This window comes from Schistocerca nitens, chromosome 8, assembly GCF_023898315.1.
Source record: "Schistocerca nitens isolate TAMUIC-IGC-003100 chromosome 8, iqSchNite1.1, whole genome shotgun sequence".
Taxonomy (NCBI): Eukaryota; Metazoa; Arthropoda; class Insecta; order Orthoptera; family Acrididae; genus Schistocerca; species Schistocerca nitens.
In genome coordinates this window covers 32,239,340-32,267,313 of record NC_064621.1, presented here as the reverse complement: position 1 = coordinate 32,267,313, position 27,974 = coordinate 32,239,340, and the positions used below count along the sequence as shown (strand labels likewise).

Sequence of the window (27,974 nt, the reverse complement as noted above, 5' to 3'; positions counted from 1 at the left end):
TGACAAGAGACGAAACGTGGGTACACCATTACGACCTGGAGATGGAATGTCAGTCTATGGAATATTGACACAAAGACTCGCCCCAGAAAAAGAAATTCAATATGCAGCTCTCAACTGAAAAAATCATGGCTACAGTGTTCTGGGATGCAGATGGTCTTATCCATGTTGATTTCCTTGATCAACAACGATAAATTCAGAGTGTTACAACACAACACTGCGAACTCTGAAACAACGGCTAACAAGGGTCCGAAAGGAAAAGGGAAACGTTTTCCTGCAGCATGACAATGCCAAACCGCACACTTCACATGCTGCCACAGCAGAACTTCAGAGACTGAATCTCACTGCCGTACGGCATCCTCCTTCCAGTCCAGCAGCTGACTTCCACCTGTTCCTGATAGTGAAAGACGATCCACAGGGACATAATTATGCTTCTGATGAAGACGCTGAGAGAACTGCAAGCTTGTGGCAACAGTGCTTGATTTATTAAAAGATTCTAATCCACACCCAATGAACGAAGGTGGAGGCATTACTTTACATTCAACCCTCGTAGAATTGAACTGCCTGCCTCAGTAGTGCGTACTCCAGCTTGTACATAAATTGAATGTTCTAGTAAACTCCAACATTCTATCAATAATTGGAACCCAGAACCTTCCAAAAGGCATAAATGTTGAAAATAATTTAAGGTGGCAAGGATCAAACTGGTGACACGCACACTGGCAGCCAGTGATTTTAACCACTACACTACAATGCTGTGTCAGGGGCATCCGTCCACTAGCTTACAGAATGAAGCTGTAAATGTAGGTCCACTCCTGCTCTCCTTGTTTTGATACTGAAGGATGAATTTCACACTGTGTGACGGGCCACAATTCAAAAGTGTTCTGAACCCCTCACAATAGGAGATCACAGCTTTAAGGGACGTGAAATATGGGGCTTGCATAATAAGATACAGCTCATTGTTTGGTGATCATAAATAGCATTGTTTTACACATTTTGGCCAATCAGATGACAATTTATAATAAATTCAAGATTGGTTAGAACAATTTTGGAGATTGACATCACAGCAGTCACTTCAAAAGGTCCATAATGATACTCTAAAATTGAATTTAAAAGATTAGACTTACTGCTTGCCATGCTTCAGCCAGCACATACTTGTATTCTTCACAAATTACAAACCCATCGTAGAGAGGACCCCATATTCCATTGGTATGCCCAAAGCCAGTGAATGCAGGAGCACAGTCTATCTGCAGTTTTCTGGCTATACGATTCAAACCTGGAACTATGAAGTTAATTTTGATCAGACTTTAAGATTATGTAAACACACAAAAAATAAAAACTGTCTCCAAAAGTGGAAAAAACTAAGATTTATTACATATGCACAAAAGCTTTAGAGTAAAACTAGCTTTTTACCCTTGACTTTACATGCATGACACATGTACAGCACACACACATATGTCTGAATATCTGTTGTTTTGCGCCATAATCCAGAGAGAGTGCACACGAGCATGTCACATACATTGCACACAAATACCAGGATATCGGAATCTCTGTTGTTTTACACCATATGATTCTAGAGAGAATGTCAAAATAACCCTATGGCATGGTCCTCACTCCCATAACATACAGAAAAAATACTGAATCACTGCAGTGCTCATTCTTGTGACTTGATTGACACATTAACACCATATACAGGGTGATTCACGAAGATATGCAAATATTTTAATATGTTATTCTACAAGTAAAACTAAAGAAAAAAGTTCATATAGACATAGGTCTGCAAATGTTTTGTTACAGAGTTATGGCTAATAAAAGATTTTGCCTGAAATTTAGCAACTTCGCTATTATGAAGCCATCGCAAAACTGTACGAGATTAAAGTAAGGCACGATTTTCATTTATTCTGCTGTTATTTATCTGGTGAATCTAATAAAACATGTCTCAGATGTGATTTTGCAGTAGTTTTCCAGAAAATCCAAAGAAGCAAAAATTTAATTTTGTAAAATTTTTAATTTATTAAATACTTGGCGCAATTTGTTTTTTAAATTCCAGACAATTGCATGAAGTTTTCCAAGAGAAGTTGTAGAGAATTTAATTTTGGAAAAATGATGGTAATAATGTTACTGAAACTGTATGAATGTGCCAGATAATCTGCTTTTATTAATATACCGTAGCACATGTGAATTCATGTTAAACCGGAAAAAACAAAGCTCAGTGTTAAGTAAGTTGAAAATCTCATATAAAGGTGTGAAACAAATACTAACAAAGAGATAGAGGGGCTGGCCAGTACTTACCTCAGCTCAGTACAGCCGATAGATACACAAAAAAAAGAACCGAAAATTTACGTTCCTAGCTTTCGGAACTTTGTTCCTTCATCAGGGAGGAGAGGGGGGAAAGAAAGGGAAGAAGGGAAAGTGGATTCAGTTACTCACAACCTAGGCTATGAAGCAACAGGGAAAGGAAAACAGGGACGGTGGCAAGGATGGAGGCATGGTTGTCAGAGGGGAGCCAAAGATATTCTACTGTAAGTAATGTACCAGCTTCAAACCAAAGAGGATGCATACAGAAGTAAAGAGGTATATAGGATAAAGATAAACACAACTATGTAGGATGAAAATATGCATAAATGGCTAAAGAGGAAAGGGAAAGAGGAGAAGACTGAAGAGTAAATGGGAGTGAGGTTGTTTAACGTAGGTTCAGGCCAGGGGGATGGCGGGATGAAAGGATGTGTTGGAGTGCAAGTTCTCATCTCCGCAGTTCCGAGGGACTGGTGTTGGGTGGGAGAAGCCAAATGGCACATACGGTGTAGCAGTTTCCTAGGTCCCTAGAATTATGCTGGGGGGCATGCTCTACTACTGGGTATTGGACATCTCCTAGGCGGACAGTTCGTCTGTGTCCGTTCATGCACTCAGCCAGTTTAGTTGTTGTCATACCGATGTAAAAGGCTGTGTAGTGCAGGCATGTCAGCTGATAAATGACATGTGTAGTTTCACATGTGGCCCTGCCTTGAATTGTGTATGTTTTACCAGTAGCGGGGCTGGAGTAGGTGGTTGTGGGGGAATGCATGGGGCAGGTTTTGCAGCGGGGTCGGTTACAGGGGTAGGAACCGCTGGGTAGAGAAGGTAGTCTGGGAATATTGTAGGTTTTGACAAGGATGTTACGGAGGTTAGGGGGGGCGACGAAAGGCAACTCTGGGTGGTGTGGGGAGAATTTTGTCAAGGGATGATCTTATTTCAGGGGTTGACTTGAGAAAGTCATATCCCTGGCGGAGTAATTTGTTGATGTATTCAAGGCCAGGATAATATTGGGTGACAAGGGAGATGCTTCTGTGTGGTCTGGGGGTAGGAACATTGTTGTTGGACGGGGAGGAATGTATTGCTCGGGAGATCTGTTTGTGGACAAGGTCTGCAGGATAGTTACGGGAGAGGAAAACACTGGGTTGTGAGTAACTGAATCCACTTTCCCTTCTTCCCTTTCTTTCCCCTCTCTCCTCCCTGATGAAGGAACAAAGTTCCGAAAGCTAGGAACGTAAATTTTCGGTTCTGTTTTTTGTGTATCTATCGGCTGTACTGAGCTGAGGTAAGTACTGGCCAGCCCCTCTATCTCTTTGTTAGTATTTGTTAAGTAAGTTGCACAGTGTACATAAAATTTCACAATACATTCACAACCAATGTTCAAAAATGTCTCCACCGAGTTCAATGCATTTAGCTGCACGTCTATGAACAGATTTTGTTGCTCACTTCAGTTTCACAGGATTGTTCTTAATTTTGTCTATTGCATTCATAATGGGAGCAAGTAATGCTTCATGTGTACTGACATTGTCCTCATAAACTATGTCACTCATCCATCCCCAAACACAAAAATCCATTGGTAATAAACTGGGCAATCTGTGTGGCCACAGATGTGTAGCACCACGACCAATTCATTTCTCGGGAAATGTTCATTTAAATGTGTATTAACGGCATTGATGAAATGTGGAGGTGAGCTGTCCTGTTGAAAATACATTTGCAATCGTGTAGCTCTCTTCTGTATAGTTTGGAAGGTAGGAGACGAGGTACTGGCAGAAGTAAAGCTGTGGGTACCAGGCGTGAGTCGTGCTTCGGTAGCTCAGTTGGTAGAGCACTTGCCCGCGAAAGGCAAAGGTCCCGAGTTCGAGTCTCGGTCGGGCACACAGTTTTAATCTGCCAGGAAGTTTCATTATTTATCTTACTCCTCTTTACACCTGAAATGGGACATTTCCAGTTTTAAATTATCTGTCTCCAATATCGTCTTCTGCCCGTGTTTCAGCAATGCACACTTCAATGATTCCTCCTCCACCACCATTCTGTTCTTACGTGTAAACCTTGATAAATTTATTATGGTATGCATCTCAATGGTTGAAATATAGCTAAAGAAAAAGATACCAAAATTACTGTATGTCTATATGTTGCTCGTATAGTAATATTTCTTGCCCAACATCACCTATGTCACATACAGCTTTTGGGGAGGGAGGGAGATATCACTCTGGCACCACCACAAAATGTTCCCTTTCTCATTCACCTGTCTTGTTATGTGTACACTGCTCTAGTATATGTAGGGTATAATGACAAGACCAACACAATATCCAACGTGAATGACTACATTTGGATAATTTATCTGAACTACTACTAGTGTTAGGGCATTAAATGTTTCCAGACAATTACAAGTTTTATTACTAACACTGTACTTTCTAATGTAGCTAATGGTTTGAGAATTAATGAAAATGTTCAAAAGTAATCACTAATACAAATATTATATGTAATTCTGATGAAAACCCTAATTAATAAATTATAAATATACTGAATTCCTTACATTGATGCCCAACCAATGCTGGAATTACATGATTACTTAAGTGTTTAATTTACTTACTTTGCATGTGGACAGTGCCTCCAGGCAGCATGCTTGGTTTATACAGTTCCACATTGCCATATGCAGACCTTGGAACCTTGCCATCAACAGCAGTAGGTGGGACATAGTCTTCAACTTGCCAAAGCCCAAAATACTCCACTGGGACACCTTTGATGATTTTACGATTTATCTAATAACAAACAGATGACAATGGAGTATGAGGTAAGTGATCTCAAAGTGTAAAACTAAAACTGGAAACAAGCATATCACCAAATAATTATTCCACTGCAGTTTTGATTAGTAATTTAAGTAACAGACAACTGTTGTGATCACATCAATATGAAATCTAGAGAAAATGTATAGATCTCAAACTCTGTGGAAAAATATCCAATATACACGGGCCTTAGACAAAAACAAAAATGATAATACCAATTCTAGCTTTCAGAATATTGCTTCTCTGTACCCCCCACGACTGGAGCAACAGAATCTTGTTTTCTGCCAGGATTTTGATGACATTTCATTGTGCCCTGAGATGAGACATATCTTCCCTGTCTTAAATACAATAGTGTTCCACCAACTACCTGACGTGCACAATATCCTGGTCTGCCCCTATTCCAAATCTGCAATGTAAGCATATTGTCATATTGCTGGTTTGGTTGTGCAGTATCTCTGCGAGTAGCTGCATTCTGCAGAGTCGAGCAGGCGACACAGAGCTGTTGTGTTGTGTCGTGGATAGCTCTGCTTGGGAAAGGTATTATTATGGAAGTTCAAGTACAAGTACTATTGTTGTGAAGTAATGAGATACGGAAATGGATTCAGTGAAAGTGCATAAAGAAGTAAATAAGTATGAGCAGTACCACCGATAACATATTTTGAGTATCCATCCGTTTGCATGTCGTAACGTACAATATCAATCATCTGCGCCATGTTCGGCCTCTCACAATGAACTAATGTGATCAGTAAAACAGTTACCACAACGGAATGCAATCAAGTGCCAGTGTCTCGTAGAGAGCGCGAGAACTTGTATTCGGTCATTGCGTTTCCGCATCATCAACAATCAGCCACGTCACGATGGTTACACCCGCGCTCATACAAGTGAGAACTGTGAAATGTAAATTATGAACAGTTTTATATTATTACAGAGTGCCATGAAGGACTGGTACCAGATATCAGTGTATATGTGACGAGCTTAAGAACTTGCGTTCGACCATTTGGCTTCACATCATCAACAATCACCCGCGTCATGTTGGTTACGCATACGCTCGTCAAAGTGATAATTGTGGATGGATAATCACCAAGAATGTTAATTGGCATCAACATGACTTAGAGAGTAATCAGTGCAACCTGTGATTTTCTTATCATCTCAGATATTAATTATTCACACCAGATGTAGGACAAGTGTTGTGTTTAGCGCTGAGTGACTCCCCAAACCCACTTGCATATTTAAATACGTAATTTCAAGCAAGCCAGCAGCAGTGTGGAGTAGAACAATGGGACCTGCACGGGAGTATCAGATATGTGGTGTGGACAGCGCACACGTCAAAGAGAGAAACAGTTTAAGGGTCACTCACCAGATTTACTCCAGGTGTGTTACAATCTCATTGTGCCCTGTGATCAGACATATCTTCCCTACCTTAAATACAATAGTGTTCCACCACCTGCCCAACCAACCTGCACAATATGCTGGTTTTCCCCTATTTCGCATCTGCTCCTGATCCCTTGCCTGATTGCTCATCTCACTTCGGTAGATCTCGATCCCACTACTAGGTATCTGCTAGTCCAAGAAGGAGCCTCCCCAAAGAAGGTGCTAAACATCATTATCATATTCCACCATTTCCTGGGCAACAGTAATTCACTGGCTAATCATCTAAGAAGTGCTGCAACAAAGCTAACATGGTCACTGCACTAGTAAATTCAAATGGTCATCCTCAAGGCCCCAAAATTCTGACAATGGGCACAACCTTGAAGAACTGTAACCTGAATATCGAAGGAATTTCTAAAAACAAATGTGAATATCTCTCATGTCTATGCAGTGAGAATAATGTGGACATAATTACTCTATAAAAAATACACATAAAAGATGACAGTGATCTCCAAAGCAGATGAAAAATTCCAGGATATAGACTGGTACATTCTCTTCACGACAAACACCATGTGTACAGAATAGTAACATATGTGAGGACAGACATAGCTGATTACAGAGTGGTTTCCAAGGACTTTACAGACAACATTTTTATCTTGGCAGTGATGACATGCGGGACTATTATTATCAACATCTAAACCTCCAATAGTGTTCTGGCACACACTCCCATTCAGACTTTTTACTGACCCTGCCATCTATGTTCGAGACTTTACTAGCCACCACCATGATTGGGGATATAAGGCTATTGATATACAGGGCAACATCTTACATGATTGGCTGTCCTTGAATAACCTCTACTTGGTTTTTAGTGCAAAGAACAAAGGAACATTCTGATCAGCAAGATGGCAGAAAGATGCCTCACCAGACCTATGCTTTATCACTACTGGTCAAGCTAATGGAAATTACGAATTATGAAAGATTTACTAAAGCTGTCAAAGAGGCAGCAAACAGAACCATACTCATAGGACACAGGAAACAATACATCCCAGGATGGTCCTATGAGTGTGATGAGTTATGCGAGGAATATCAACTTGCAAATTCAAATACAACAGCGGATGAACTTCTTCAAGCTCTGAATGATCACAAAAGAAGGAAATGCGAGAAGCTATAGAGAGCCTCGACTTCACCCATTTGAATAATAAAGTGCACAGCTAATGAAGAAATTGTGTCAGATTCAAAGCCTGAGAGATGCCAACACATCACACCAAACAAAGTTGCCACACACGTGTTGCAGAATTCTAAGGCAGCTAAGAACAAAAACTTCACTAGACTTGTGGAGACACAGTTATGATCGAAACGCTCACACCTAGTCCCTCATCCAGAGGTCTCATGCGAGTTCACAACTGATGAGCTGGAGGAAGCTTTAGCAAGTGTGCGTACAAACAAAGCAGTTGGTTTCAACTAAATGTATCCAGAGTTCCTGAAAAATATGGGCAGAGGCTGCTAAAGCTGTATAATATGATACAGATCACTGGAAAATTGCCAACAAAATTTAGGACTGCAAAAGTAATAGCTGTCAAAAAAACCAGGTAAAGATGGCAGTGAAGCTCACATTATCGACCCATATTGCTACTTAGCATAGTTTATAAACTATTAGGAAGAATGTTGTTAAACTGAATTCAAGCATTAATTGACAAAGTAACTCCACTACATTGTGCCGGTTTTCGAAAGAGTCGCAGTTGCTATGATTAGGTATTGTCACTAACATCTTTCATCGAAGCCAGGTACCAATGCAAATTAAAGACTACAGTAGCATTTGTTGATCTCGGGACTGCATTTGACACCATACAGCATCATGGCATGCTACTTAAATATGCAGAAATCATACCACGTAAAAAGCTGGCCTCAGCAGCCAGTGACCTTGGTCATGTGTGTGAGAGGTGTGTTTGTGTTTTGTCTAAATCTGACGAAGGCCATGTTGGCCGAAAGCTCACTTTCTGACAGTGTGTTTGTGGTGTCTATCTACGACTCGGCATCTCTGCTATATGATGAGTTACCGCTGTCCTTTTCATAATACTGCTACATGTAGAAAGTTAGTTAATTTAATGGGTAGCATGCTCAGCAACAGATGATTTCAAGTATTCCCCAGAGACAAAGGGAGCAGATGGTGAAGGCTGAATAATGGGCTACCGCAGGGCTGTGTGTTATCACCATCGCTTTTTAATCTTTATACCCGCAATATGTCAAACACTAGCACTAAAAAGATACAATCTGCTGAAGACCTAGCACTACATTATTAAGCAAGAAAGCTGTAAGAGTGTGACGGATCTTTGACCACAAATTTACCCATTTTGGGCTACTACTCCAAGAACTGGCGATTGAAGCCAAATCGAACTAAAATGGAGGTAAATAATGTTTATCATCTTAATAAACATAAGGCACATTGCAAATTAAATGTCTCCAAAAATGTCTTCCTGGAACATAACCTATACCCAAAATACTTTGGGGTCATTTTAGACTGGGCTCGTACCTCTAGGAACCATTTAGAAAACGTAGCAAAAAAAGTGAACACAAGAACTGACATTGACAGAAAATTGGCTAGGTCAGGATGGGGTGCAAATGTAGATACACTTTGTACTGCTACATTGACGTCGATTTACTCCATGGCAGAATAGTGTGCCCAGTATGAAAAAGCAGTCCACATGTACACATACTTGACATCAAACTGCATCCAGCAATGAGAATAATCAGTGGTGCTATCAAATCTATGTCACTTCCATGGCTGCCCGTATTATGTAATATTGCACCTCCCTCAATTAGATGAAAAGCATCAGTAATAAGAGAATTCCAAAGGTGTTTCACTCACCAGAACTCACTTCTATATAAACATTTACAGAATACACCTTTGAATTGAATTGAATTTTATTTGATCCTGTAAGATTACATTGTGTGCAGTAAATGTACGTGTAATATAGGACATGTCAAAGTATTAACATTCATTATCACTTATTTTTCTACACCTTTAGCTTACAGTTTTACATCACTGATAATGAGTAACAATATACACAAATTTAATGGCATAAGTATTCTGCAACACTGTAAAACTCTTTTTCAGTGAGATAGTCTTTACGTTTCTTTGGAAAGTCATTGTCAAGTACACTATCTTGCAGGTTTTTAGGCAGATGTCTTAGTAGTCTGATACCGGAGTACTGGGGTCCTTTTTCTAGCAATCCCAGTCGGTGGGGTATGCTCCGTACTCCATTCTTCCTTCTAGTATTGTGGGTGTGTACACTAGCATTTGTAATCCAGTCCTCACTACCTTTTGTGATGTACATTATTGTTTTGTATATATACAATGATGAAAAAGTTAAGATACCTAACTTCTTGAAACAGTTTCTGCACATTTCAGAGGTCTTTCTTTTTAAAATGGTCCTAATTGCGTTTTTTTTTTTTTTTTTTTTATGTGAACACTCGTTTTGTCTCTTGTTTGTTTGAGTTTCCCCACAGAGTCACTTCATACTGTAAATACTCACTCAAAAAGTCCATGGTACACTGTACACAGAAGGTTCTTGTCTGAATACTGCATCATTAAGATTAGGACAGAGCTCAGTTTCTTACAGACATTATTAATACGTTTTTTCCATTTCAGTTCATGATTCACAAGCATACCTAAGAATCTAGCAGATTCTACTTCTTCCAGCCTTGTTCCATCAACCTCTAAATCCATGTCTACAGCCTTCTCCTTGTTTTTAAACATTGCATACATAGTCTTTTTTAGATTTATAACAAGTTCATTTTCCAACAGCCATTGAGCTGACATTTGCAGATATGTATGCTCTTCTCTCAAGCTGTTCCATATTTTGGTCACTATTTAGTACTGTCATGTCATCAGCATACAATATTTTCTTTTCTTCCTCCTCAACACCTATATCATTAACAAACACATTAAATAACAAAGGCCCCATTACCGAACCCTGTGGCACTCCATACTTGATGGGTTTGGTTTCTGATTGGTATGAGTTTCGTAATGATACATACTGCTTGCGGTTGCACAAGTATGATTTTATCCATTCACCTTGTTGCCCTCGAATGCCATAGTTGCCTCATTTTTGTATCAGCATTTCATGATCAACTGTGTCAAATGCTTTTGAGAGATCCAGAAACATTGCAGAGACAATCTTTTTCTCATCTAAGGACTGTAAAATGTATTCTGTTAGACTGGCAACTGCTGATTATGTAGATTTACCCTTTCTGAAACCGTGTTGTGAAGGTATGAGAATGTTATGTCTGTCCAAATAATTAACTAATCTGTTATACATAAGCATTTCAAGGATTTTCGAGAAACCTGATATCAGTGAAACTGGTCTGTAGTTGTTGGGGTCATCCTTATACCCTTTCTTGTACACTGACACCACCTTCGTTATCTTCAGTTTTTCTGGAAAAATTGCATCTCTGAAAGAAGTCTGCTATGTTCAGCAGTGCTGTTATTAATCTGCTCACTTACCAGCTTTATTACATGATTTGATATTTCATCATCACCAGCTGATTTCTTGGACTTCAGTTTCTGTATAGTTTTCCGCAATTCATCTTCCGTGACTGGGCTTAAGAACATAGTACTGCATGATCTTTTTGGTACCTTAATACCCTTCTGTTGTTGACTATTTCTTTCCAATTTTAAGTTCTCTACTACACTGATACAGTTATTATTCAGTACGTTTGCTATTTCCATACCATCTGTGACCACTGTGTTGTCTGTTTTAATTGACCTAATACCTTCTTCTTTGTTTGACCCATCTTCTTCCTTTCTTTCAGCATTGATTGCATTCCAAGCTGACTTTGCCTTGTTTTTTGAGTTCTGGCGGTGCCAATTGCTCTTGCTTTGGCTTCTCTTGTTGTTTTTCTATACTTCTTTTTTAACATTTCATAGTTTTCAGCTTCGCCCATCAGTCTCAGATCCTGAAGCATCCTTCGTTGTTCTGGTATTTCACTGGTAATCCACTGTGTTCGATCTTGCTGCCTTTCTTGTCTCTTTACTTTGGGAAATGCTACATTAAAATGTTACTTAATTGTTGAAATAAATGCATCATATTTTTCATTTCCACTTTGGGCCTGTAGGGTTTCATTCCAGGTTTCCTTACTTAACATTGTTCTAAAGATGTTGATATTTTGTTCACTGATGATCCTAAATTCTTTGGTTGTTTGTTTTGGTTCTGATACTGTGTCATTACTTCTACAAAAGCTGATTAGTTGTCCATGATGATCAGATATTTCTGTATGAACTACATGTGACTCATAGTTACACATATTAGTAATTATGTTGTCAATAACTGTCACACTTTGTGAAGTCACTTTTGTTGGTGCAGTTATTGTTACTTTCATGTTATGCTGTATTAACAATTCTTCAAAATCCTGTCTTATTTTTGTGTCTTTTTCCATGTCAATGTTGAAGTCTCCACATATAATAAGATTTCTCTTCATATTCATTCTCAATAAGCTAGCAATTTTTTTCAGAAAGATGCTAATATTGCCACATGGTGACCTGTACACACAAAACACTCTAAAATCCTCTGTCACTATACCAGTAACTTCAAAGTCTTTTTCTCTAGCTATGGGCAATGTAGCAGCTTCACTGGTTACATTCTTTAGTAGAAAGATGTAAATTAATAGAGGGAAACATTCCACGTGGGAAAAATATATCTAAAAACAAAGATGATGTGACTTACCAAACGAAAGTGCTGGCACGTCGATAGACACACAAACAAACACAAACATACACACAAAATTCAAGCTTTCGCAACAAACTGTTGCCTCATCAGGAAAGAGGGAAGGAGAGGGAAAGACGAAAGGATGTGGGTTTTAAGGGAGAGGGTAAGGAGTCATTCCAATCCCGGGAGCGGAAAGACTTACCTTAAGGGGAAAAAAGGACAGGTATACACTCGCACACACACACATATCCATCCACACATTACAGACACAAGCAGACATATTTAAAGTTTGGGCAGAGATGTCAGTCGAGGCGGAAGTGAAGAGGCAAAGATGATGTTGAATACCTCACCTGTCATTCAACATCATCTTTGCCTCTTCACTTCTGCCTCGACTGACATCTCTGCCCAAACTTTAAATATGTTTGCTTGTGTCTGTAATGTGTGGATGGATATGTGTGTGTGTGCGAGTGTATACCTGTCCTTTTGTCCCCTTAAGGTAAGTCTTTCCGCTCCCGGGATTGGAATGACTCCTTACCCTCTCCCTTAAAACCCACATCCTTTCGTCTTTCCCTCTCCTTCCCTCTTTCCTGATGAGGCAACAGTTTGTTGCGAAAGCTTGAATTTTGTGTGTATGTTTGTGTTTGTTTGTGTGTCTATCGACGTGCCAGCACTTTCGTTTGGTAAGTCACATCATCTTTGTTTTTAGATATAAAAAGAAAGATGATGAGACTTACCAAACAAAAGCGCTGGCAGGTCGATAGACACACAAACAAACACAAATATACACACAAAATTCAAGCTTTCGCAACAAACTGTTGCCTCATCAGGAAAGAGGGAAGGAGAGGGAAAGACGAAAGGATGTGGGTTTTAAGGGAGAGGGTAAGGAGTCATTCCAATCCCGGGAGCGGAAAGACTTACCTTAGGGGGAAAAAAGGACAGGTATACACTCGCGCACACACACATATCCATCCACACATACAGACACAAGCAGACTGTCTGTGTGTCTGTATGTGTGGATGGATATGTGTGTGTGCGCGAGTGTATACCTGTCCTTTTTTCCCCCTAAGGTAAGTCTTTCCGCTCCCGGGATTGGAATGACTCCTTACCCTCTCCCTTAAAACCCACATCCTTTCGTCTTTCCCTCTCCTTCCCTCTTTCCTGATGAGGCAACAGTTTGTTGCGAAAGCTTGAATTTTGTGTGTATATTTGTGTTTGTTTGTGTGTCTATCGACCTGCCAGCGCTTTTGTTTGGTAAGTCTCATCATCTTTCTTTTTAGATATATTTTTTCCACGTGGAATGTTTCCCTCTGTTATATATATATATATATATATATATATATATATATATATATATATAGGGAAACATTCCACATAGGAAAAATATATCTAAAAACAAAGATGATGTGACTTACCAAATGAAAGTGCTGCAGGTCGACAGACACACAAACAAACACAAACATACACACAAAATTCAAGCTTTCGCAACAAACTGTTGCCTCATCAGGAAAGAGGGAAGGAGAGGGAAAGACGAAAGGATGTGCGTTTTAAGGGAGAGGGTAAGGAGTCATTCCAATCCCGGGAGCGGAAAGACTTACCTTAGGGGGAAAAAAGGACAGGTATACACTCGCGCGCACACACACACACACACACACACACACACACATATCCATCCACACATATACAGACATATATATATATGTGTGGATGGATGTGCGCGCGCGCGCGCGTGTGTGTGTGTGTGTGTGTGTGTGTGTGTGTGTGTGTGTGTGTGTGTGTGTGTGTGTGTGTGTGTGCGCGCGCGCGCGCGCGCGCGCGCGCGCGCGCGCGCGCGCGCGCTAGTGTATACCCGTCCTTTTTTCCCCCAAAGGTAAGTCTTTCCGCTCCCGGGATTGGAATGACTCCTTACCATCTCCCTTAAAAACCCCATCCTTTCGTCTTTCCCTCTCCTTCCCCTCTTTCCTGATGAGGCAACAGTTTGTTGCAAAAGCTTGAATTTTGTGTGTGTGTTTGTGTGTCTATCGACCTGCCAGCGCTTTCGTTCGCCACCACACTTATATTTAGATCTGCAGAAGTATCTAGCTAGTTTGTAGTCCTTTACTGCAACATTACGTATTTTACTTTCAGTTAGTCCATGTTCACTTATGCATAATATGTCTGGTCTTATTTCACTCAGGAGTACTTCTGCTTCTAATTTTTTGTTCCCAAAGTATTGAATATTTTGATGAAGTACTTTTATGTAATTTTTCTTTTGTTGGTTTACGTGTTTTGAGGTGTATTCTGAGGCAAATTCTTTAGTATCGTCTTTTTTTGTAAGGTGCTTATATTTTTCTTTTCCAGCTAGAGGGTATGATTTTTCACCCCCTTCAGGCCATATTAGTTTCCCTTGCTTCTAATGATTTTGCAGACATCTGCAAACATTCTGCTGAATGTTACAGACCCCAGTCTATTTAAATGCAAGCCATCCTTTGCTACTGAGTTTTCACATAGGAATTTGTTTGGGTCTATAAAAATTGCCCCAAGACGATCCCATTGTTCTTTAAGAGCACAGTTTATTTTGGTGATATATTTTTCACTCACTGACCTTCTGTTTATGATTCTGCTAAGTATCAGCTAAGATCCATCATACATATTTCTTGCAGAACGAATCATGTTTCTTGTTTCGTTTGCCATTTCTTCCTCACTGCTGCTCCTTAATGAATTTGTTCCAACATGTATAAACACCCCTTTGTAATTATGTCTGGTTTCAGAATCTGGTTCTGTACTATCTTGTCTTGCATTTACTATATTTTTAAAATGTTGACAGAGTTGTTGCGTTCTAATTCCAGGTCCTACATCGATCTTGCAATTGGGGACAGCGACATTCTTCAGTAGCGAATCGCCAATTATTAAAAAGTCATTTTCCTTTTGTTGCGTATCTGTCACCTTGTTTTTCCTTTTGCTGTATGTCACCACCTTCCATTTATATTTATCTTCCAGTTTTTGCCAGCAGATTCAAATCTAGAGAACCATCCTGGCCAATGTAAGATGCGACTCTTGTATATGATGTTTGTCAAGAATGAAAAAGAGGTTTGGCAGAAGTTTCCTCCAACTAATTCTCATCCTATAACTGACCCTAAAAAACATATGAATGGATTTGGTATTTCCAGAAAACTACGGACACCCCTGAATTGATTCCATGCAGGGCACGGAAGATGTGGTGCCTGTTTGTATGAATGGGGGTTCAAAGATGCCCTGGTGTGGTGATACTGTGCAAACTATATGGCACCTGATTGAAAGTATACCACGAAAATTTCCTGGTGGACTCTGCGAACTGCATAGTTTTAAGACATAGATATTCAGTTAAAATATTTTCTCTGGATTATTTGTCTGTTTGTATGTATTAAGTATATTTTTGTCTATATTTAACCTTACATATGATGTTCCTAAGTGAGACATAAGCCATACGAATAAATAAATACCCCTATCGAAGGCAGGGTAACCTGTGAAGTCATCCATGTGGACTACCAACTTAGCTGCAACTGCAGGCACCATTGTATGTGAACATGGCCACTAACAAACTGTCCGTCCGCAGGAACTGTCACTGCCAAACTGGCCAAGAGACAGCTGGATCAACCAGTAGCTGAGCAAGCCACTCCACATGCTGACTTGACTTTAGTGGATGATTCGCTGCCTGTGTCATCTGCATTACGCTCACTAATACCAATATTTACAAACTGCACAGTTGGGACCTCTCCCTAAAAACGTATGCTTTTTTCCCATAAGCTCCCTGGCCTCAGTCTTTGCTATTCCCTGTCTCTACTTGCCTCTATCCCCCCTCCCTGCTCCCTCTCTAACCATACACATACCTGCTCTCTCCTGAGGCCACCTGCACACTCCTTTCCACTTCTCTGTTTCTTTACTTTCCCCTTTTCTTTTCATGCACAGCCTCCCAAATCTGCACTTAGCAGCCCACCTGTCTGCCCTCCGACATCCCTGCACAAATCCACTGGCAGCAGTATAGCATCTTCTCCCCTCTTTATCCTGCTATCCTTCTCCCTCTCCAAACCTCTTCTTATAGCCCTACTACACACTCCAGCTGAGATCGCTGCTTATTGCAGTTGGAACCTAGTGGCTGGAGATGACAGTGGCCACATGTGTTAGTTGCGTACGTGTGATTAAACGTGTGTGCGCATGTGTTTTCTACATCTGGAGAAGGATCTTGGGTGATACCTAATAATAAGTAACAGTCTTCTTTTAGTGTGGGTATCTGCCTGTCACTGCCTCCTCTATAAGTAGCAATCTATTGTATCTATACTGTGAAAAGGGAAGTTGCTACTCACCACATAACGAGATGCTGAGTCACATCGGCATAACAGAAAAACTATCACAAATATAGCTTTCGGCCACTGAGGCCTTCTTCAAAATTAGGCGATCACACTTGTCATCTAATTTTGAAGAAGGCCTTACTGGCTGAAAGCTATATTTGTGACAGTCTTTTCGTTGTGCCTATCGCAACTCGAAATCTCCACTATATAGTAAATAGCAATTTTCCTTTCCACAATATTGTTACATTCCATCCTGGATTTTCCATTGTTTAATCTATTGTATATTATATTCTCGTTATTAAATTCCAAATTTTACATTGTGTGAATAGCAAATTGGCAGTAAAGTGTTGCCTGCAGGGAACAGAAAGGTTAAGTGTGATAATTTTGCTGGAACCTCCACTCATTTTCTCAATCTAGCACTGACTGCTAGCTTTTAATATACATATAATTGACTACTTCAGACTGTAGGCTCTTTGTTCATCATAATCTACATTTTGGTAATGAAAAGTCCTGGGTGGAATAGAACTAATGGCTGGAACAAAGGTTAAGGCATTAAATTGTCAACAGACACATAAATAAGACAGAGAATGAAGGTATAATCCTCTTAGGTTACCATGCTGCTTCATGTTTTTTTTTTTTTTTCAATTTCTTCTACACAATTTATGTCTTGACACCTGTGCTGGAATCTTCTTCAGGATCTTCTGCTGTTCCTAGTTAGCTGAAAACTGTGGGACACTGGTCTTTGACAGCATTCACTTACATGGGAACATCAGAAAATCCTGAAGAGGGTCTCAGCAAAGGGACTGAAACACTGACTGTTTACAAGGAACTGAGGGGAATTAGATATGTGAAATTAGGAGTCATGTTTTCCTTGTTTATGTGGCAGATGTCAAGGGGTATAACAAGATATCAGACTGATTATATTATGGTATAAAGATTCAAGAGTCAGGTTAAGGACTGCAAAGGTCTGCCGATGTTGAAACTGATAGTGATTAGGAGTCATCATCAAAGAGGGAGGCATAGGATAGGTGGCCACACATGGCAGATAAAGAGCATGTATATCTGCTGAGGAGAAAATCACAGCAGTAGTTCGGCAGCTTCTGCATACAGACTCTCAACCCGGCTAGTGTAAAACGTGCCAGCTGCCAAATGGATGCCATGATGGTGTTCTGCATACAGACTCTCAACCAGGCTAGTGTAATAGGTGCCAACTGCCACGTGGATGCCACAATGGTGGCGTACAACGGCTGCTAAGTAAGACATGTGGGAGGAACAAGATATTTTCCTATCAAGCAGGAGTCTCAGGAATTTCGTAGTTTCAACAAATGGAAGAGCAACTGGCCCAAGATGTAAAGATGATGGGAGAAACCAATTGTGCTGCCAGAAATTCATACAAACGTTTTTGTCAGCAGAAACACGATAGCCACTGTCAATGCTCCATGAGTAAAGACAATCAAGACATTGCTGAAGATGCCGCTCAATGAGACAGGTTCGTGAAGAATGGCCGTGGATGGCAAAATCGTCAACAAAAAGGGAGCTGGAGATGCCCGGCAGGAGACAGACCATTATAGGGTTAATGGTGAAAAGAGGACGACGCTCAAGATGGAACCCTGAGGCACACAGTTTTCCTGGATAAAGGTGTCTGACGAGGCAGAACCTACACGTACCTTGAAAACGTGGACTTGTAAAAATTCCTCAAGGAAATGGGGCACGCGGCCATGGAAGCCCCACGTGCAGAGTGTGGAGGAAAAATCTGTGATGAAATAATGGAGCTGTTTTGTGAATGAATAAAGAGAATTATCATATGTGATAACAAACAGGTCGAATATTTTTCTATAATAGTAGATTCTACTGTGGACATTTCACATATTTATCAATTATCTTTCGTATTAAAATATGTAACTAGAGTGGTGAGCCTGTTGGATGTTTCCTTCTATTTTTACCAAACCTGGAACACAAGTCTGAAAACTTAGCTGAGGCTGTACTGAAAGTCCTGGTCCACAAATTCCAATCATATTACTGACTGCAGAGACGAGTCATACGACAATGCAAAAAAACTTGTCAGGAACCTACACAGGTTTGAAGGCACGCATTAAAGAATGCAATCCGAAAGCAATTTTGTTCCTTGTGCAGCACATTCTTTGTATTTAGTCAGCCCTAGTGCTACAAGCTGCTATCAGGAAGCATGTTTATTTTTCAATTTGGTGCAGAATGTTTATAATTTTTCCCTGGTTAAACACAATGCTGGGATCAACTTTTTTTCTTTCATGAAACCAAGAAGCAGAGCAGTTAAATGTTTATCAAAATAATTTTGGTCGGCAAGAGAGGAAGCATGTGTTAAGTCTACAAGAAAATTGGGAGAGAGTGATCAATGCTCTCACACGTTACCAATAACACCTGTGAGGAACCATTTGCATGAAATGAGGCTTCAGCTTTACTAAATCAACTCAGCAGACCAGAAACAACAATCATGATGACAGTTTGTAAGGACATATTTCAGAGATTAATAGTGTAAATGTGAAATTGCAAAGTGTAAATACTGATACTGAAATAGTGGATGAATTATATGAATCACTTGTAGGGTTTATTAGCTCTATTCGAGGCATGTTCAACTGTTATGAAAATAAATCCACAGAGAGTACGACTGACATGGGCAACGAATGCACTTATAAAAGCTCAAGGAAATGCAAACTTCATGCCGATGTAGTAGTAGACACTGAAGAAATTGTTCTGACTAGTAGGGAGAACTTTAGAGTTGAAACACTTTTCCCAAAATTGACAACTTGTAAGCTGAATTACACTGTTAGACTCCTTTATAGATTTCAGTAAACTTACAAAGGTTCACCAGACGTTATTTCTGAACACACAGTAAAACTCCAAGTATCATATGAAAGTGATTTAGAACCTTGCTTCACAAGTGAATGTGTACATTTTGTGGCACTTTTGAAATCTTGTGAGATTGGTGATGTACCAGTCAAAATGAATAAATTCCTGTGAAAGGAACAAACACTGACATTGCTCTTTTAATGTTTCTATGTACAGCACTTACAACTTTTTCAGCAGAATGCTCGTTTTCAGCTCATAAAAGGCTGAAATCATGCCTGCATTTTTTCTTGTCTGGGGAGAAACTGAACATTGTGTCCATTATTCACATCAAAGCTGACCTCCTAACTGATGACCATCTCAGCTATGGAGATATGATTAACAAGTTTGCTGCCATTGAAGCCAAATGCAAACTTTCCTGACTGGTGAGTTTTGTTTATTTCTTCACATTAGTTTCAAAATTTCAGGTTATTATGTGATTTTTTTATTATCAATTAAAACATTGATTGTGATTTAAAGACTACATAATTATTATTTAAGACATATTTTTGGAAGGGAACACATATTACAGTGTGCCTGGGGTGCAAAAATTATAAATCCACCGCTGCCCTTCATGCTGTCACAGGTCATTTCTTGGACATTTCCAATGGGTTGTTGTTTCGCAGTCCATGCCTTGGAGCATCATGCACCTACCCTATTGCAAGCTGACCGTCCCACTTACACTCTGCTGCGAGTGGAGAGTGTCTTATGTGGCCATATGCTCATGCTGATGCTGTGCCTCTGTTGTAGGTGTCTCCCTGCCTACTGGCTGCCCGTACGTGTTTTGCTGAGGCAAGCTCCACTGCCCAGTGTCAACACATGCCATCAAGATCCATCTCAGCAGCTGTATGAGTATTAGCTGAATAAAATATGATGATGATATTGCAACATTTCTGATTACAAGACTGCACACCATCATACGATATCATCCTGACATTTACAGTGTCAATACCTGCTGCACCATCTTGGTACCATAATTAAAAAAGGCCTATAAAGGGCATCCGTGGCTAATAGAAGAGGTACCAGGAAGAACAAAGAAATGATATAAATGAAAAAATAAATAAAAAATAAACAAACCACTCAGAAATTAAATTAACTGAACATGTAGGAAACCTCAACAAGAATGGTTCCAGGATAGAGATCAAGAGATATACAAAATAAATAAATAAATAAATAAATAAAAATAAAAAAAATACTGTTACTTAGTTGCTGCACAGAGAGAAACAATATTTTTACGGTGTATAGAACAAACAGAAAATTACAGTGAAAAAGGTAACTTATTAATGGAAGCAGAAAGTAAGGGCAGAATAAGGAAACAAGCTTTGGGAAAAGCTTGATAATTCCCCAGAAGAAACTAGGCAAATTAGAAATGAGGACATAAAGAAAGATAATGTTTGGGGAGTTTACATTCTTACTTCTGTACTTCCAAAAGCTCAACTACATATACTGAGTGAGGTAGTACGATGGTTCAAAGCCACGTCTGGCCATCCTGATTCAGGTTCTCCGTGATTTCCCTACATCACTTTAGGCAAATGCCAGGATCGTACCTTTGAAAGGGCATGGTCGACGTTCTCCCCATCCTTTCCTATCCTGGAACCGATGACCTCGCTGTTTGGTCCCCTTCCCCAAAACCAACCAACCAACCAACCAACCAACTACAGAGCACTGCAAATTATATGCAATCATGTTCCTCACTGAAACACTATTTCACTGAGATACACCACTAAGACTAATTTTATTATGATCAGGCTAACTGCCCAAAGCAAACACATCAACAAATCTTTCAGTACTGTTTTGTTGACCAGATGCTACATAAGGGCATTACAAAAATGGATTTTGTTTAACACCTATCTGTGATATTGTATAAAACTGTATTTGGATAGTGAGACTGAATCAGAATGAGCTTCACAAATAATGACAACATAGAGGTGGCATTGATTGCAGACAGACAAAAAGGTCCTTCATCTGTTGCTACTCCTCCCTGCACTTTCCACTGTTTGACTTCACAAATAATGAGAGATTTGCTTCACCTATTCTCCATGACGAAGAAATAAAAACTCTGAGATTCGCCGATGACATTGTAATTCTGTCAGGGACAGCAAAAGACTTGGAAGAGCAGTTGAACGGAATGGACATTGTCTTGAAAGGTGGATATAAGATGAACATCAACAAAAGCAAAACGAGGATAATGGAATGTAGTCGAATTAAGTTGGGTGATGATGAGGGATTTAGATTAGGAAATGAGACACTTAAAATAGTAAAGGAGTTTTGCTATTTGGGGAGCAAAATAACTGATGATGGTCAAAGTAGAGAGGATATAAAATGTAGACTGGCAATGGCAAGGAAAGAGTTTCTGAAGAAGAGAAATTTGTTAACATCGAGTATAGATTTAAGTGTCAGGAAGTCATTTCTGAAAGTATTTGTATGGAGTGTAGCCATGTATGGAACTGAAACATGGACGATAACTAGTTTGGACAAGAAGAGAATAGAAGCTTTCGAAATGTGGTGCCACAGAAGAATGCTGAAGATCAGATGGGTAGACTATATAACTAATGAGGAGGTATTGAATAAGATTGGGGAGAAAAGTTTGTGGCACAACTTGACTAGAAGAAGGGATCGGTTGGTAGGACATGTTCTGAGGCATCAAGGGATCACCAATTTAGTATTGGAGGGCAGCGTGGAGGGTAAAAATCGTAGAGGGAGACCAAAAGATGAATACACTAAGCAGATTCAGAAGGATGTAGGTTGCAGTAGGTACTGGGAGATGAAGAAGCTTGCACAGGATAGAGTAGCATGGAGAGCTGCATCAAACCAGTCTCAGGACTGAAGACCACAACAACGTTCTCCATGACTTTCCCTGTGTTGCCATGCATCATATTTTCATTGTGCACCATAAAGGATGCACAGTATAACAGCAACCACCCCCAAATTGTAGCTAATTTTCCTGAATAGCAGGCCTATCACCTTTGGTTTAGTCCTTACCGCTGTCTGCCATGATCACACTTATTACTATATTGTTAAGTTTTCCTTGTTAGTTACATTACTTATTTGCAGGAGGCTCTGCAGCGAATTGACGCATGGTGCAGGGAATGGCAATTGAATCTCAATGTAGACAAGTGTAATGTGCCGCGAATACATAGAAAGATAGACCCCTTATGATTTAGCTACGAAATAGCAGGTCAGCAACTGGAAGCAGTTAATTCCATAAATTATCTGGGAGTACGCATTAGGAGTGATTTAAAATGGAATGATCATATAAATTTGATCGTCGGTAAAGCAGATGACAGACTGAGAGTCATTGGAAGAATCTAAGGAAATGCAATCCGAAAACAAAGGAAGTAGGTTACAGTACGCTTGTTTGCCCACTGGTTGAATACTGCTCAGCAGTGTGGGATCCGTACCAGATAGGGTTGATAGAAAAGATAGAGAAGGTCCAATGGAGAGCAGCACGCTTCGTTACAGGATCGTTCAGTAATCGCGAAACCATTACGGAGATGATAGATAAACTCCAGTGGAAGACTCTGCAGGAGAGACGCTCGGTACGGGCTTTTGTTGAAGTTTTGAGAACATACCTTCACCGAGACGTCAAGCAGTATATTGCTCCCTCCTACGTATATCTCGCGAAGAGACCATGAGGATAAAATCAGAGAGATTGGAGCCCACACAGAAGCATACCGACAATCCTTCTTTCCACGAACAATACGAGACTGGAATAGAAGGGAGAACCGATAGAGGTACTCAGGGTTCCCTCCGCCACACACTGTCAGGTGGCTTGCGGAGTATGGATGTAGATGTAGATGGAAAATACAATACTTTCAGTTTGTTTTTATACAATTTCCAATTATCTTCAACACTTAGTTTTCATTTTAAAAATGTTTTATATCTTATTTAACAGGAGAATTCATTTTCAGTTTCATTTTTCCTACCACTGAAACTGACAAAATCAAGAAATAAGAGTATTAATGTTTGTTGTGACTTCTGAAAATGTCTCTGACCGATGCGTTTAAACAAATGTGAAGTGACACAGTTTCAATTCCTTAATTTGTTCTTTTACTGTTTTATAAGAAAAGTTAAATCTTATTTTACAACAGAAATATTAATACGATTATATGTAGATTTATCTTAGATAAATTTAAAGTTCTTACACGGTCCCACCTTGGACGTCCCACTATCTTGTATGGTGTTTCACCAAGCCTTACTACTTTTGCTTCTCTCAGCCATTTTTCCCTATGGTACAATGTGTGGACACATTCCCTAGCATAAACAGGGTGACCACGAACGAACCCAAGTGTAGGTGCATCTGGAGGATATATGGCTTGGAACTTTAGCAGGTCTTTCTTCAGGACATAGAGGGGATGATTTTTGTACCTGCAACAAATAAAAACAACAATTCTTGCTAACAATGAGACCGTCTGTTACATTTTCTAACCACATATATTCGTAACTCAAGCATGCAGAGAGAGAGAGAGAGAGAGAGAGAGAGAGAGAGAGAGAGAGAGATATTAGCGGCAACTCCTGAGGAACACTTAAGAGATAATAAGAGTAGTCAGAGGCATACAGGAAAAAAAGGGGGAGGGGGGGGGGGGCAAACAAAGATTCCAGTTGTTCATGTACATGAAATGTAAGTAACTCTTTACAACTCAAAACTAGTGTTATTTTAACAGTGTTATGCAACAAAGATAAAATTTTGCAATGTCAACTGGCAGAAACAAATGTCCACTGGAATACTATGCCTGGTGTGCCAGATTTTTTATATAAATTTAAACTTCAGCCCATAGGTTACATGGTCATAGTAAAATACCATTGTAGATATGTAGGACAAGAAAACTATTGGTGTGGCAGTACTTAATGCCACAAGGGTAGTAAATGTAAGATTTTAGAAATTGGTAGAAATAATCAAAAATACTGGAGATGGGAAAGAGGAAAACACTGATGGCATTTTCATTTTGTAGTAAATGTATATGACATCTACATTATGATACAGTTCTGACACAAGTTTAGAAAATCTGTAAACGAGAGACAATGGCAAATTTGTGACCTTAGGAATATTACCCTGATAACTTAAGAGAAAACAGTGGAAAAGGCACTTCACACTTTCAGGTAGACACCATGAAGGAAAAAAATACTTTAAAATTATGGGACAAATTCTGTGAACACAATGCTATGATATGAAAATCTTGTGCGCCACACCTACTGGCCGAAGGTGGATTACTGAACATCTCTAAAGGTATCCTCAAAGTGGAAAAATACATTTCTACGACCACTAGTCACCACCGAAGAATTAAGTTTACTGTTGCAATGGAAGGGTTACTCTTGGTCTTCTTTTCCTATGCTTGTCAGTTTTTAAAAACTGAACAGTTGATAGTGACAGCACTACCTCTATCTTCCTAGTACAAAAGGATAGTTTTCAGAATGTGTTGTAGAATGCTGCAGGCACCAGCAAGAGGTGACACAATAAATGTTAACCCTTAACCAGATTCGCATACTGACTCATGTGGGTCATTCAGTACTGACCGGGCGCCATGTCATCCTCTTACAGTGGCTTCATTCAGATGCGGTACTGGGAGGCGTGGTGTCATGACACCACCCTCTTGGCCCTTGTCAACTTCCTTGACACTGGTGTCACTACTCCTCACTCAACTAGCTCCACAATTTGCATCCTGAGGATGATTCATTCTGTTCCAGTCCCTCCACAAAGGAAAAATCAACCAGGCCCTGCACATGGCAATCAAACAGGCTGGCTACTCAGCTACAGGGTGGACAACTAGTAAGTACTTCATACATTAAAGATCTATGTTGTGAGGAATGCAACTGCAAATCTAAATGAAAATTTTTGCATAACAAACTAACGAGAGAAACAATGAAGCAAGATTGCTTTCTGCACCACCATTAGTAGTTTGTTTTATGGGAAAACAGAGACATCCAATGAAGCACATTTTCATGTTTCTGGCTGTATAAACAAACAAAACATGCAATGGTCACCAGTGAACCCTAAGGAATGGCATGAAAAGCCCCTGCAGCCTCCTAAGGTGACAGTTTGTTGTGAGATGGTGCTTTCAGAATTGTAGACCTGTACTTCCTGTACTTCTTTGGAAACGACAATGAACAGTCTAATTTATTCAGAACATTAGGTGACTATGTTGGAAGGCTTTGTTGAACAAAAGTTACAACAGCTTGGCATTGAGCCCCGAAACCAATGTTTCCAACAGGATGGAGCAACAATCTACACTGGGCAAAACAGTATGGCTGTAGTTCATAAAATTTTTGTAACTCTTACCTCTCGTTTCGGCAAAATCGTTTGGCCAGCACAGGTGCCTGACCACAGTGTACTATACTTTTGCTATGGAGGTTGCTGAAAGACCGTGTGTTCCACAGGCATATCACGAGTAACCAAGAACACAAGCAAGCCACTGGTGACACAGTTTCAGTCACTGACGTGTATGATAACTTCAAGGAACTTTTGCAGCAATGGACTTACGCAAACAGAGGGCATCTTCCTTATGTACCTTTCAAAAAATAACTTTGTATTGGTGGTAAATAAATTGTATACTTGTTCATATTTATAGACACTTTTATTAATTTTCTCTTGCTTCCATGTATAACATAGGACTTGGTGAGAAATGTCTGTTTGCTCCACATCACCCTACACTTACACCAACATTATTACGTGGGAGGCATCTTCTTTCAAGTTTTTAGTAAGAAGCATTGACACGTAACATGATAAGGTAACATTGTTTTCACACAAATAATAATAAACTAATCTACCCCAGTAATGAAAGATAACAGTTAAACAATAAAAACAATATTATTCTACATGGGCATGACAACCAACCACCTCTGTCCGCACCAATGGCCACTGACAAACTCTGGTCAAGAAACAGCTGAACCATCCCTTTGCCATCTTGATCCTTCCCACCAACACCAGTATTTCTTAATTGTGCACGTGGGGAATTCCCTGCAATGCATCCAATGTTCCCTTAACCCCCCAGGCCTCCACCTTTGTTAGTCATTGTCCTTACCCATCTAACCCCTTCCCTTTTCCCATTCCAGCACTACACAGCCGTCTACTCCACCAACACACCCAAAGTCGTTTTGCTTCTCTCCTGTCGTCGTCCCCCCCCCCCCCCCCCCCCAGCTGCCCTCCGCCTAACTTCCTGGCTGCACCTAGCTGCCCTCCCTTCTCTCCACCTCGTACCTGTATGCTTCCACAAGCAGCACTTCACTGTCCCGCATCCCTACACTGCTACCCATTCCCCTCCCTGCCCAGCCTCCTCCTTACACCCACCACCCGATTTACTCTCCTATCATATGCTGCTGCTTGCAGTTTGGCCTCAGAAGTCAGAGACTGCAATCATGTGTGAGTTACATTTGCTTGATTTTGTGTGTGTGTGTGTGTGTGGGGGGGGGGGGGGGGGGGGCATAAAAATTGTTGAGGGAAACAAAGGCTTGAATACAATAAGCAGTTTCAAATGGAGGTGGATTTCAGTAGTTACGAAGAAATACAGAGGCTTTCACAGGATAGACTAGCTTGAAGAGCTTAATTAAACCAGTCCTTTGACTAAAGAAGATGATGATGATGTGACAACCCATTTTCATCAGTCATCACTATTATGTTGATAAACAGTATATTTTCTTGTGAGTTTTAGGAAATGGGGAGAGTATGGAAAGTTCTGTCCTCCTCATCCCATCCACTAAGTATCTTCTGACTGGGCTTCTGGGTGACTTTTCTGAACACTCCCCATTTCCTAGACCTCACCAATCCTTACCTTCACTTCTCTTCCTTGTCCTTCAAACGTTCTGCCAGAAGGAGTCACTGGTTCTATAAGCTTGCAAATTTAAATACCTTTATGTGTGTGTTCGCCTGTCTGCTCGGTGAGTGGATTTTTTGATCTATCCAGTAATATTATATTTTCAAAAACTGATTATTTTTGTTTAGAATACATTTTCTGGAACAGCACATACACACATCCTTTCAATTCAATTTCTACAATTTTCCAAACAATAGGGAATATAAATATTGATGTTCAATGTCAGTGACCCATATAGTTTAACAGTACCCAGATTCCTGTAATACTAGCAGCTCGTATTTGCCGAGCACTGATAACTTATGGCCTTCGCTGTCATGAGTAACCATGAAGGATTTTGAATCATCATTCATGCTGGGATACATCACAGTTTTAATATACAGGGTGGACTACTTCAATCCATAACGCCGAATGGTTCGGAATACAGCAAAATGCTTTATCTAAAAGTTTTAGGTGACAAAGGGGCCCAAACATTGCTACTGATGGATGTGACCTTGAACGTGATTTTGAAGGTGATCTGGAAGTTAGGGCCCTTTTTGAAAATGAGAATCATAGTATTTGATTTAAGACTTAAAAAGAGCAGCAAGTTTTACGTGTATAATGATACACTATTCCAGGTCATGGCAAGATTCAATGAAGGTCAAATAAGCAAATGCGTTTTGGTTGTAGAAGGGAATAGAGAGAGATGCAGCAATACACAAGGTTAGATACAAATTGGAAGCGGCATCCTGAGGGATGACATGCGAGGGGACTCACTCAATGGCTTATAACTCAATGATCTACATTTTATAATGTTTGTCTTGTCTTGCAAATGTCAAAATAAACATTTACACATTGTTGTATATTTATTTTTCACAA

At 40.0% G+C, this 27,974-nt stretch overlaps 1 protein-coding gene across 3 annotated transcripts in view; it reads right to left on the bottom strand.

Moving 5' to 3' along the window:
• The window catches only part of LOC126198912 (DNA repair protein complementing XP-C cells homolog), a 142,337-nt gene that overhangs the window by 44,781 nt on the left and 69,582 nt on the right, over window positions 1–27,974 (bottom strand). For 2 of the 3 annotated variants that reach the window (XM_049935541.1, XM_049935540.1), the window contains exons 3-5: window positions 23,457–23,679; window positions 4,880–5,048; window positions 1,122–1,276 (exon numbers count right to left, since the gene is read on the bottom strand). In XM_049935541.1, the coding sequence (XP_049791498.1) occupies window positions 1,122–1,276; window positions 4,880–5,048; window positions 23,457–23,679 (547 nt within the window). Of the gene's footprint in view, window positions 1–1,121; window positions 1,277–4,879; window positions 5,049–23,456; window positions 23,680–27,974 lie in introns of those variants that run through there. The other variant, XM_049935542.1, reaches the window with a different exon arrangement.